Raw genomic sequence first — 13,137 nt, forward strand, 5'->3', positions numbered from 1 at the left:
TGGTTCACTTGTCACACCTGGCTGAGAGCCAGGCTCTGCGTCTTAGTGGAACAACGTGGCACATCCGAGGCCACAGTGAATCATGTGTCTTCATTTCTGCTGTGTTTGAAAGGTCCAGACTCCAGAGACAGACGGAGACAAACTGCATTTGGCTCCACCACAGCCCGCCAAACAGTTTCTCATCTCACCCCCTGCCTCTCCTCCTGTCGGCTGGCAGCCCATCAGTGATGCCACACCAGTCCTTAACTATGACCTCCTCTATGCCGTGGCCAAACTAGGACCAGGTAAGCTCTGTGGGTCTTCCTGAAAATAAATATTTGTCAGCAACTTAGAAAAGCCAAACAAGGTAACAGTTCTGAAATCCTGGGTTCCCGGTAACATCTGCATTTCTAATGGGTTTATCGCTGTATGTGGCCAGCGAGAGGAATGATGAATGAAAATGCAGCGTCAGACTTTGTACCTGTTCAAAAACAATTCAGAAACTGGCACGAAAATGTCAGTCCGTGCAAATTCTGGATTGCAATGAAGATATTCTAAGTTTGCAAAACAGGCAAAATGAGCTCTACCAGCTGGCACGACGAGGCTTCTATGCTGTGCAGCCTTGTTTTACTGCTGCCACGGCTGTGCCCAGGAATCTTCTGCTACAAGACAAGCCACCTGCCAAAGTGAAGCCTCTAAGTCCCCAAGAAGCCAGTCACAATAGCCTCTAACTTTAGAAAAATCTATGGTCATTTTGTTCCAGTGTTGGTACCTGTAGCTTGGATGCTCTCATTTTCACTGCAGTGTAGTATTCCACTGGGCGATTCCACCACCATTCTGTATTCATCCACTCTCCTGTTGACGGACGTTTGGATGGTTTCCAGACGCACTTATCCAAAAGCTTATGTTTTATACCTAGAAGTGATGCTGTCCTCAATTTCAGCAGATGGTGCCACGTTGTACTCCATAGTTTTCCTATATTATAGCAGGAGAGGAAGTGGTGGAGAGTGGGTGGTCCGAAACCAGGTGGCAGCTGAGGTTTTAGGCACCAAAGATCCAAAGGTAAATAATGGCCATTGTGTCTTCTCTCTCTTCCAGTGGTTCTCCCGCTGTGAGAGGGGGCTGACCGCACCCCGAGAGATTCTGATTTAATTGACTTGGGTCAACTCAGGCGTTGGTATCTTTAAAAATCTCCCCAGGTGATTCTGATGTGCAGATGAGCTCAAGAACCACTGGTAGCCAAATACCGAGGCTGTTAAATTTATAATACGTTCACATCAGTACTTTTTAGTGTGGTCAGGAAAACATTTGGCATCAGAATCTCCCACCCCAGAAATCTGCAGTTTTAATGAGCACACGTGTTGATTCTTGCATACACTGAAATTTAAGAATCCTGGGTATGAGGGTGACCCGCTCTCCTGGTTCACGCAGACTCAGGGGTCCTGGGAACTTGTGATGCTAAAACCGAGAAATTCCCAGGCAATTCAGGGAAAGCTGACCATCCTACTGGGTCTTCAGATTCGATTAATAATTACTCCCTGCAAGAGAATTACTGGCTGTCCCATGTGTAGCATTAAAGTCAGATTACAGCACTTTCCAGGGGAGGGTCTTTGGGGGTTTCTTTGTAATCACCGACCAGTCACTCAGCTTCCCGAAGCCTTTAAAATAGCCATTGTTTTCAACTACTGAGAAGCAGTAGGTGTCTAACTCCTAAGATGGGCTGAGGAAAAAAGCAATATAATAATAAGGGAGATGTTTATGGAATGTGATTTCCTTGAAAGTCTAGTCCACATACCGGAATCCTGGACATATGCACTCCCACGTGCATGGTATGTGCAAATGTTGTAGAGTGTGTACGATAAATCAAGTCTGCTCGTCAAGGCTATGACCCATTTCTCCCAGTAATTCAGGGCACTTCAGAAGCAGGACCAATGAAAGCTGCCATCCTTGGAGCTGCTCCTTTGATTCCCAAGCAGATATTAACAAGAACACAGTTGAACATCTGGTACAGCTGTTTTGAATGTCAGCAAACAGAGCTCTACACAGAATCACTAAGGTCTTGGCTAGAGGGCCTAGGAGTCACTGGCCAACTTGCATTTTCCAGGAGGGGAAACTGAGGCCCAGAGAGGAGGGCAGAAATGACTTGCCAGTGACAGGACCAGGGCCCTGAGGCAGTACTCTTCCTGCTTCACTCTTTATAAAGGAAGTCCAGGCTAAATCAGACTTTCGGATCCCAGCTGGCCTCTGGTCTACTCACTGTAATCCAGTAAATTAAAATCATTTTTTATCCAGAGCCTAAAAGAAAATTCATTTATAGTCAGTGTTCTCAAAGCTTGATGCAAAGGCGAGATAAGGCCAAGTGTCAGACGCCTGCACTGGCTCACTGAGCTGAGTCCCAGGTCTGGAGGGCACTGCCAGGCACCAGTGTGACCTGCGACTGACAGAGGCAGAAGGAGTAGAGGCAATGGGAACCAGGTCTCAGAAGGGAAGCTCACAGAACCTGGTTCGGAGGAGTGAGAAAGTAGGAAGGAAATGGTCTTGAGGAGGCAGAAAAATGGGGGTTCTTTTTAGAGTTGTGAATAATTTATCGACAGTGTTAAAAATTCATGCCTTTTGCCTTAATTGTGCCGCTAACCTATGAGCCTCACCTTCCCTCACCAAGTAAATCTACCAGTTCTGAAGTGCCCTGTGGTGCAGTCAGCACGGAAGCAGGCACTATTAATATTCCCATTTTCCAGATCTGACCACCGAGCTGTAGAGAGGTGAACACACTTGCTTGGGGTGACACAGCTAGTTGGGGGCGGAGACAAATGTCAACCCTGGCTCTTCTGACCATCACTGGGCCAGATCCAGTGGTCTCTATTAAGGATCCTAGCTGCCTGGGTGGACTTTAGGCCAACTCTGCTCTGACATGGGCAGAACATTTATCTCAACCCTCCCTTGACAGTCACCTCTAACACCATCATAACTTCCAGAAAGTCTAATCCAGGGTCTCATAAGTGTGCAAATGAAGATCTGTGCACTATGTGGGCAACGGCGAATGTGGAGACTCTCCTGCTCTTTATAGATGACTGATATCAGCGTCCCACAGAACAGCTGCAGTTTGGGTGTCTTCTCTTCATTTATCCTTCTCTCCATTCCTTGCCAGCTGTTTGAGGCTGTTTCTTTTTATTTAGTTATCCACGTGTCCTGTTCCAGTGTCCTTGAAGCTTCTGCACCCCACACAGATGAATGATTTATACCCAACAAATGAGTCTGGCAACTGTTTCGGCTGCACTGATGAGAGGGCAGGGCCACAGCCTGCATCCCCCCACCCACACCTCTGCCCCCTCCCCAACCAGGTGCCAAGGCAAGGAATTGCTCCTTCAGTCTCCTCCTGGAACTTTCCACAAATGCTTACTTCCCCTTGTGGTAATTTTCTGTTGTTCATCTTTCTGTCTTTTCTGCTTTTTGAGGGGAGAATGCAGGTTTCATTCATTTTGGTATTCCCAGGGCCTGATAGCAGTTTGCACATAGTAGATGCTCAATAAATATCGAATGAATGAATGCATGAGCCCCCTTAGAGATAATTCTTCATTGGCAAATGGCTGCTGCTTTATGGCTTTAGCCAGACTGAGTCAGGCAGCACTGAATTAATGTTTTCTCCACCAAGAGGACTTCTAGCATTTCCATTTGAAAAAATAGTAATAATTTAGTAAAATTCTTTTTTTTTTTTTTTTTGCGGTACGCGTGTCTCTCACCGTTGTGGCCTCTCCTGCTGCGGAGCACAGGCTCCGGACGCACAGGCCCAGTGGCCACGGCTCACGGGCCCAGCCGCTCTGCGGCATGTGGGATCTTCCCGGACCGGGGCACGAACCCGTGTCCCCTGCATCAGCAGGCGGACTCTCAACCACTGTGCCACCAGGGAAGCCCTAAAATTCATTTTTTATTCCCTAGGCAGAATCATTTCAGTAACAAATTATAAGTCATTCCGTGTTAAGGATGACTACCTCAATTCCAGCAGTAGAGAAATAAATTCGAATGAGAGCAGAGAAAAGCAACTCAAATGATCAAAGGAATGGTATTCTTCTTCCTTCGGAGGAGTGACGAATAGTGCTAAGCTGGTTCAGCTGAGTGACTGAGAAGGGATGCAGAAATCTAAGGATACTGAAGAAAAGTAACTCTAACGAAAGAGCATCTCTGAGCAGGGATCCAGGGTGAGACGGTTCTCGGGCCCGGAATCACGTTGGCAAACCAGCTGACTTGTGGGAGCTTTGGCATGTCTAGCTGCCCATGGAAGGCAATCATGTGCTCTATTTAGACCCTTTCATGGAGGATAAATGGGAGAGTGAGGACACAGGCCTTAGCTCAGACAGGAAGGGGCAAAACAGCACGTCGTTCTTTAAGCAAGGCACACTGGTGACCCTCTTCCAGAGAGGGGCAACTTGTGCTCCCCGGAACTTCTAAAGAAGCTCTTGAAACGAGCATGGAGGGAACAGTGCAATTACAAAGGGGCCATGATCAAACCCAAGCTTGTGGGTTTCCTCCGAGATCCTTTGAAATCCTTAATGGGATGTTACGACATGAGACCAGGGCCACCCAACACTGGACAAGCATCTCTCTGTACTATTTATTATAGTGAGAACAAATTCACAGTGCGGAAAATATATGAGAGGCACAATTTCAAACATTTTTAACCACTGTCTCCATGACTATATGTTCTGTTTTTCATCCAGAGAGTAAGTAAAATAGATAAATAAGGGGAAAGCTGTAAATAGAAACGATGGTTAAAACTTACATATGGGGCTTACTGTGTGTCAGGCATTGTTCTAAACACCTTACTATATAGATTATCTCATTTAACGTTCACTGTGACTCTACGAGAAGGTGGCGTTATTCTCCTCATTTATACAGCTGGGGAATGTGAGGCACAGAGTGGTTCAGTAATTTGCCCAAGGCTACACAGCTGGTAAGTTAAAATACGTCCCTCTGCCCCTGGTGAGAAACAGAAAGGATTAATGAAGCCGGCACCCTTACCTTGAAGAGTGCAAAGTTTGCAAAACCAGGGAGTTCTCTTGAAGAGTAAAATTAATTTCTCCAAAAGAAATTCCAGACTGTTGCAAGAGGACATTTTAAAAATACAAAAGAACTTAGACATTTGTTCCTCCAAATTTCATTTCTCTGTTTATTGGCACCTCCTAAAATGTATCCACAGCATCGGTTCTTTAAGGCAAGTTTGATGCTTTCCTCTAATGTCAAGCAGGACATGTGAATCAGAATTCACTATCCTCTGCTCTTTTTAAAGGACAGGTCTATATAAAACAGAAGCGTTCTATGCAAATCAGAACTACAATGAGGTATCACCTCACTCCGGTCAGAATGGCCATCATCAAAAAGTCTACAAATAATAAATGCTGAAGAGGGTGTGGAGAAAAAGGAACCCTCCTACACTGTTGGTGGGAATGTAAATTGGTATAGCCACTATGGAGAACAGTATGGAGGTTCCCTCAAAAACTAAAAATAGAGTTACCATGTGATGCAGCAATCCCACTCCTGGGCATATATCTGGAAAAGACGAAAACTAATTCAAAAAGATAAATGCACCCCAATGTTCGTAGCAGCACTATTTACAACAGCCAAGACATGGACGCAACCTAAGTGTCCATCGATAGATGAATGGATAAAGAAGATGAGGTATAGATATGCAATAGAATATTACTCAGCCATAAAAAAGAATGAAATAATGCCATTTGCAGCAACATGGATGGACCTAGAGGTTATCATGCTAAGTGTAGTAAGTCAGACAGAGAAAGACAAATATCATATGATGTCGCTTATATGTGGGATCTAAAGAAAATGATACAAATGAACTTATTTATAAGAGAGAAACAGACTCACAGACACGGAAAACAAACTTATGGTTAGCAAAAGGGAAAGGTGGGGGGAGGGATAAATTAGGAGTTTGGGATTAATAGGTACACACTACTATATATAAAATAAACAACAAGGACCTACTTATTCACAGGGAACTATATTCAATATCATGTAATAAACTATAATGGGAAAGAACCTGAAAAACATTTTTTATATATATATATATATATGCTAGAAACTAACACAATGTTGTAAATCAACTATACTTCAATTAAAAAAATCAAAAAAATAGAAGCTTTCTACATTTATATTAATTCCCCTAGTGAATTTACAGACACCCATCATTTAACAATGACCTGGACAAAATAAGATCAGCTTTTTCCTGGTGGAGAATGAATCGGATATTTTCTTTTGTTTATTTTATAATGCCTATTATTCCTGACTCCAGAAAGAGTATAATCCTATGTCCTTTTTGGATGTAAAACAAAACAGGAAACACAAAACCCAGCCCAGCAAAACAGCTTATCTGTACACATTAGCAAAATGGCAAAATAGAGAGATGTCCGTGGCACTAGATGGGTGGTCAGTCAGAGGTGGGCTGTGAAATGTCAGCTTATTCTGCTCTCTAGGATGGCTCTGGAAGGTCAAGTTCATTGTCACTGGAAATGCCTGCAAGGAGAAATATGGAAAGTCATTGTCTGGGCCTTTTTTTCCTCCTGCTATTTTTAGCTCTTGTTAGAGAGATCAATTTTAGTTAACTGCAGAGGAGGGCTTAAAATGGTGCTCGAGTTTCGAGTTGCGTACATCGGCTATATTTAGATTTTTTTCCAAATTCTTCTCCATCAAAACATGTCATAGTAATTGCTGGTTTGATTCTCAGTATACATTGTTTCTCCCCAAACAGAAAATAGATTTCATTAATACGTGTCACGTATAAGGAAGAAACATTTTCTATTCCAGGCTCATTGATTCCAAGGTAGGGAAAATTCCATTTTTTAAATATAGATGAACACCTATATTTGGGGTACCTGTAGCATGACCGCTATCTAAGCCCCAGTTCTTGTTCGACAACTGCTATACTCTGATCACAGACACAAAAAGCAAATAAAACAGCCAGTCCCAGGGTTCCATGTAGCGCAGTCTCTGCACGTCACCCCCGACCCGAGGGACACGCAGATTTGTGAGCCCAGGACACGAGCTCCTTATTTTACACCTACTTTCGAAGAATTTTCCCGGGGCGGGGGGTCATGTTAAAGGGGCTTTTCTTCTTAGCATACATTCCACAATTATCCTTAATCACTACTGAGTAGCAAGATGAAATATTTCCTCTTCTTATTTCACAGGTAAAATATGCACGTTGTAGGAAAACGGAAAAGACACAGGAGCAAAACGTGGGGGCGTGGGCGTGTGTGCGCATGCGCCGTGCGCATACCCGTAGTCCCAATGCCAGGTTGCTATTTTTGGGAAAGGAGGAACAGGGTGATCATTCCCAGATTGGAGAACCTCCTGATTCCATGGCCAAATACAAAGTGAGAGTGCGTCCACTTCCCTTCCTCACGTCTGCATTTTCCTCTCATCCCGGGAACACAAGCCCCTCCTCGCAGGCTCCGGGGACCCTGTCTCCCTGGTTTCTCTTTATCTTTCCACCTTCTCCCTCTCTGGTTCCCTTGGTCCTTTACCTCCACCTAGGGTTCCACTCCTTTGTCTCAACCACTAATGCAGGGGCCTCAATCCATTGTCCCCATGAATTCCCTTCAGGTCCTAAATGACTCAGGAGGGAATGAAGATAGATTGGCCACCTAATCCAGTCTTAGAGGAAAAGCCCCAGAAGATAAGCAAACTTTATTTTTTTTTACTGAAGGGTAGTTGATTTACAATATTATGTTAGTTTCAGGAGTACAGCATAATGATTCAATTTTTTTACAGATTATACTCCATTAAAAGTTATTACAAAATAATGGCTGTAACTCCCTGTGCTCTTCAACATACCCTTGTTACTCATCTATTTTATACATGGTAGTTTGTATCTCTTAATCCTCTACCCCCTCTTGCCCCTCTGCCTTCCCTCTTCTCACTGAAAACCACTAGTTTGTTCTCTGTATCTGAGTTGGTTTCTGTTTTGCTATATGTATTTATTTTATCTTTTAGATTCCACATATAAGTGATATCAAATAGTATTTGTCTTTCTCTGCCTGACTAATTTCACTAAGCATAATATTCCCTAGGTCCATCCACACAGCTGCAAGTGGCAGAATCATTCTTTTTTATGGCGGAGTAATATTCATTGCGTGCGCGCATGCGTGTGTGTGTGTGTGTGTGTGTGTGTGTGTGTGTGTGTGTGTCACATCTTCTTTATCCATTCATCTGTTGATGGGCACTTGGGTTGCTTCCATATCTTGGCTACTGTAAATAACACTGCTATGAACATTGGGGTGCATGTATCTTTCCAAATTAGTGTTTTTATTTTTTCCAGATAAATACCCAAGAGTGGAATTGCTGGAACATATGGTAGTCCTATTTTTAAATTTTTGAGGAACCACTCGCTATACTGTTTTCCATAGTGGCTGCACCAATTTACATTCCCACCAATAGTGTACAAAGGTTCCCTTTTCTACACATCTTCACCAATATTTGTTATTTGTAAGACTTTTTGATGATAGCCGTTCTGACAAGTGTGAGGCAAACTTTCTTTTATTGAAATAGAGCACCTCTTAAAACAAAACTATGGAAGGATTCTGCCTCTCCCCACCTCCCTCTTCCTCTCCCTCCCCTTAGCCCTCCTCCATCTTACCAAAGACCACTTCTGTTTTCCTACGTTGTTGAGGGTCGGGGCTGAGGAGAGGGGTGGGTGAGGAAGACCCCCAATCACTCACATGGATAATCTTTTCCTAACATGCACATATTCCAGACCTTCTGAGGCAGGGAGGTCCACGTGTAGCCCTGATGTCTTTTCTGTGCCCTCCCAACCTCATTCCTGAACATCACAGGCAATATGGCGGTCATGCTTTCGCACTCGGTAGACCTCCATTGGAGTCCTGTCTCCACCACTTGTTTGTGGTGACCTGGAGCAATTCACTTCCCCTGCTGCACCTCTTTTTATTTAATGGTGATTATTTGACAACTTGCAAGCTCATTATGAAGATACAATAAATATTATACATAAAGCACTTAGCCCAGTGCCTGGTACATAAGAACTGTCAAATCCATAGTGGGTTCTGTGATCATTCTGCTCTGAGCAGTATTGTTTAGCAAGGCACCCTCAGAGAGGTTTCTTGTTTCCTCTGCCAGTACATGAATTACAGAGTCTACCAGGCAGTAAGAACAAGGTGCGCGTCCTTTGAGGTGTTGGTTGTTATTTACATGGGCTTGTTCTCGGAACTGCCAGTGAAATATTTGGGTTGGTCTAGGCTTTGCTTTATACCTTCTGCCACCGAAGCCTAGAGGGCATTTTTTGACAGAAACAGCTGCTGTGCAAAGGAAAGGGACAGAGTTGCTCTTCAGTGACTCATCCTGCCCTCATGTCTACCTACTGCATTTTTCTCCGAGGGTTCCCAAAATTAAATATGAGCTTGTGGAATCACTACGGAATCAGAGAGAAAACATTTGCAGAAGACTTCCCTCTCTGCAAATACTTCTTCCTCCCTGGATTTTTTTTAAAAAATCCTAAATCCCTCTTTCTACTTCTGCTTAGAAAATCAGTTCTTTCTCCACTCTCAGACTGATCTGATGAATAGATGGCTAACAAATAGCTGTGATTTTATTTATTTACTTGTTTATTTATTTATATTTTTGGCCACACTGCACGGCTGCGGGATCTCAGTTCCCCGACCCGGGATTGAACCGAGACCACGGCAGTGAAAGCACCAAATCCTCACCACTAGACCACCAGGAAACTACCAGCTGTGATATTTAAAGTTTCAGTAAGTCCCTCTGCCCTGGGTCATCTCCTCTTCTAATTTGTAGCTGTCAATCAAGCTCCAACTTGAAGAGAGGTATTTCTCTTGCTTTAGGATGATGATTAAAACTCAGGATGTGAGTTTGAATCCAGCCTCCACTTTTTATTAGCTGTGTGACTTTGAGCAACTTTCTTAACCTCTCTGTGTCTCAGCATCCTCAACCGTAAAATCGGATCGTTGCAAACATCAAATGAGATAATAGTAAATGCTTAGTGTGTGTTACCTACTTATTGTCACCTGATTTTCAAACCTTATCTTAGTCTCCTGCTGAAATGTAAGTGCTCATGTTAAGCTCTTAGCTCAGTGTTTCTCAATGTGACATTTTGGAACTAACAATGCAGTACATTTAGCATCTTTGGGCCTCACCTACTAAATGCCAGTATCCACACCCTACCCAGTCCCTATGACAACCGAAAAAAAAAATCCACATCACATTTCCAGACACCATTGGGAATGTAGCACCTCTGATTGAGAAGCACACTAATTACACTGTGGTGGTATTTATCGGGTGGTTCTCGAATATGGCAAGGAGTCATCAGAGACACAGAGGCCAGGAGTGCCTAGTAAGGTGTCAGGTACCAGTGTGGGAGCAGAAACAAGTGGGGCAAGAGGGGGGACAGTACAGAGACATGCTCCCCGCCCCCTTCCCAGACACAGACACACATTTTCTTTCCTTCCCTTTGGAAAAATAGGGGAAGACAAGATTGCCAGTAAATAACTTAAAAATATCGTGAAATAACATATCTGTGGGAGGGAGGGTGCAGCTTTGAGCAACTTTATGATGTTTTTCACTATAACTCAGTCCTCCTACTGAGGAACCCGTTGGGCACCAAACCAAAGCAGCATCTGCCCTGCCAGGATGGAGAGAGGGTTAAAAGACAGTAAGCTCAAATACTGGCTGGTGCCTGGGGTGGAGGAACGGAGGTACCAGTCACCCCTCACCCCTTCCCGGCTCCCCACCTCTCCCCTATCTGAGAGCCAGACCAGGGCCAGGTGCCTCCCTCTACACAGTTGACCAGAGAATGGTAATCCAGGGCTTGTGGGCCCTCCCCTCCCTGCCCAATGCTATCAAGTCCTAACCCTAACACTTGATAAAAAAGGCAATCCAAATGTGAACCCTTTCAAACACTTTTCAAATCATTCTGAACCCTTCCCTCAGTCTCTGTGTTCAGTCTCCCAACAGGCAGCATGTTCAGTAAAAATAACCCACATGGAAATTCCATTTTGCTTATTCTATAAATCAGGACTGATGCCCGCTACTTCCTCTTGAAAAAAAAATCACATTTACAATCTTAAAAATTGGGGGTAGGGGTTTGCAGTGTCAACTCAGCATGACCAAGCCTGAAATGATTTTATACTGGCATTTTCAGTTTTCTTCTTAATCAAATGTTAAAGGGCTGTTAATCCACACTGAAGTGTAGCACTCAGCACAAAACACAGCATGGCCCTGCGTTCAAGGGTCGAGTTAGAGATGCTCTTGGCGCTTTTCTTGATAAGCCATCATCCATTCTTAAAATTCAGTATAGATTAATAACTGACACCTGCTTTTTTTCCTGTTTGGTTCAGAACTTGCTGAGGGTTAGATAAGAAATAAGGTAAATAAGATTAATAACACCAGCTTTGTTTCTGATGAAAGACTAACACTGAGAAGGCGGCCAAGATGAGTGACAGCCAGGGCTCCCTAGTAGTCAAGTTCAGGGAACTCCCTGGCTGTCCAGGGGTTAGGACTCTGCGCTTTCATTGCTATGGGCCCAGGTTCAATCCCTGGTCAGAGAACTGAGATCCCACAAGCCTCGCGGTGCATACAAAAAACAAAACAAAACCAAAAAAACTAGCCAAAGGAATCCTATTAAAAAAAAAAAAATAGTGAAACCCAGAGCCATGCAGTTTTACCCAGCCTGTCCCAGAGATGGAAACAGTCAGACTGCCCCACAGTGCAGGGTTTTTTCTGCTGGGCTTAGCACGTGGCCGAGAGCACGGCAGAGCACAAGCCCTTTGCAGGCAGGGCTGGATCAAGAGAGAGGCGGCACAGGGTGAGCTGGCATTGCCAGTTCCTTTCCCCAAAGGTACTCGTTAGATGTCACTCCTCTTCCACTGGGGAGGAGTAAAAGAGGGGCCAGAGAGAGGGGTCCCAGTGATGGGCTAATGGAACTCCCTCCCCTTGGAAGGAATCACTGGAACTGGTGAAGTATCCATTCTAACATAGCACGTGAGCAGGGAAGCAAAGAGGAAAAATCACCAAAGGCAATGAATTTCAACTCAGTTGTAGGGGGTCAGCTTGCTTTTGAACAAAGAACTTACATGACCTGTGCCCCACGTATCAGTTGCTACATAACAAACTACGCCAAAACGTAGGGCTTGAGCAACAGCAATCATTTATTTTGCTCACGAGTTTGCTCTTGGAGCAGGGTCCGGGGGGGCGCTCATCTCTGCTTCGTGCAGCATGGCTGGGGCCACTCACCTGGGGATGGGCGAATCAGCTTTCAGGATGGTTCACTCACTTGTCTGGCAAGTTGGCATGGCCGTTGGCTGGCAGCCCAGATAGGCTGTGGTTTCTCTCCGTGGGAGCCTCTTCGGGCGCTGCTTGGGCTTCCTTATAATATGGAGGCGGGGTTCCAAGCATGAGCACCCTGGCAGAGCCAGGCGGTAGTGCCTGGCATTTTTGTGACCTAACTCAGAAGTCGCACTGGTTGCTTCTGCCATACTGTATTAGTCAGGGCATCCTAGAGGCCCGAACAGATTTTAGGGGAAGGAGCAAAGAGGAAGCAGTCCTCAGTGCAGGAGTGGCAAGGTTCTAGAAGAGTAATGTCGGGCAGGAAATATTATGACCATCTTTGCAAAACACAGTCGATCCACTACAACACGTAACTTTCCTGTTGAGAATTCACCTTGAATAGGAGAGGTAGTAGAGGTAAAGCAACAAGAAATCATGGAGGATCTATTTCCAGAGAGTCCAAAGTTACCATAAGAGATGCAAATTATCTCCGTCTATAATTTGTAGTCCCTGTATTTTTTGTAATTTACTAAGTGTTGTCTTCTAAAAAGGTTCATTGTCAAGGAGATCTTACCTAGAATAACTAGCAATGGGCCAAACCAAAAAGGGCAAGATGCAGAAGGAATAAATGCCCAACTTTAGCTACAGACTGTTCACGAAAACATGAGTTGCCATGAGAGAATATTAAAAGTTAAAACCAGGACTTTCAGCAGACTTTCAACAGACTCTCTTGTAGAATCTGAAAGCAGTAGAGTCGTGAGAGGCGGGGCTGGAGAGGAATTATGAGCTCATTCTTTGAGGTCAGGTGGACCTGACTTTGAATCGTGGCTCTGCCGTTCACTACTTGTGTGATCT

The 13,137-nt window shown here is 44.4% G+C and overlaps 1 protein-coding gene across 2 annotated transcripts in view; it reads left to right on the plus strand.

The window, feature by feature from the left end:
• RCAN2 (regulator of calcineurin 2) overlaps positions 1–13,137 on the plus strand; it is a 264,437-nt gene that overhangs the window by 245,683 nt on the left and 5,617 nt on the right. For both annotated transcript variants that reach the window (XM_067752769.1, XM_067752770.1), the window contains one exon: positions 113–284. In XM_067752769.1, the coding sequence (XP_067608870.1) occupies positions 113–284 (172 nt within the window). The remainder of the gene's footprint in view (positions 1–112; positions 285–13,137) is intronic.

This window comes from Pseudorca crassidens, chromosome 10 (genome assembly GCF_039906515.1).
Source record: "Pseudorca crassidens isolate mPseCra1 chromosome 10, mPseCra1.hap1, whole genome shotgun sequence".
NCBI lineage: Eukaryota > Metazoa > Chordata > Mammalia > Artiodactyla > Delphinidae > Pseudorca > Pseudorca crassidens.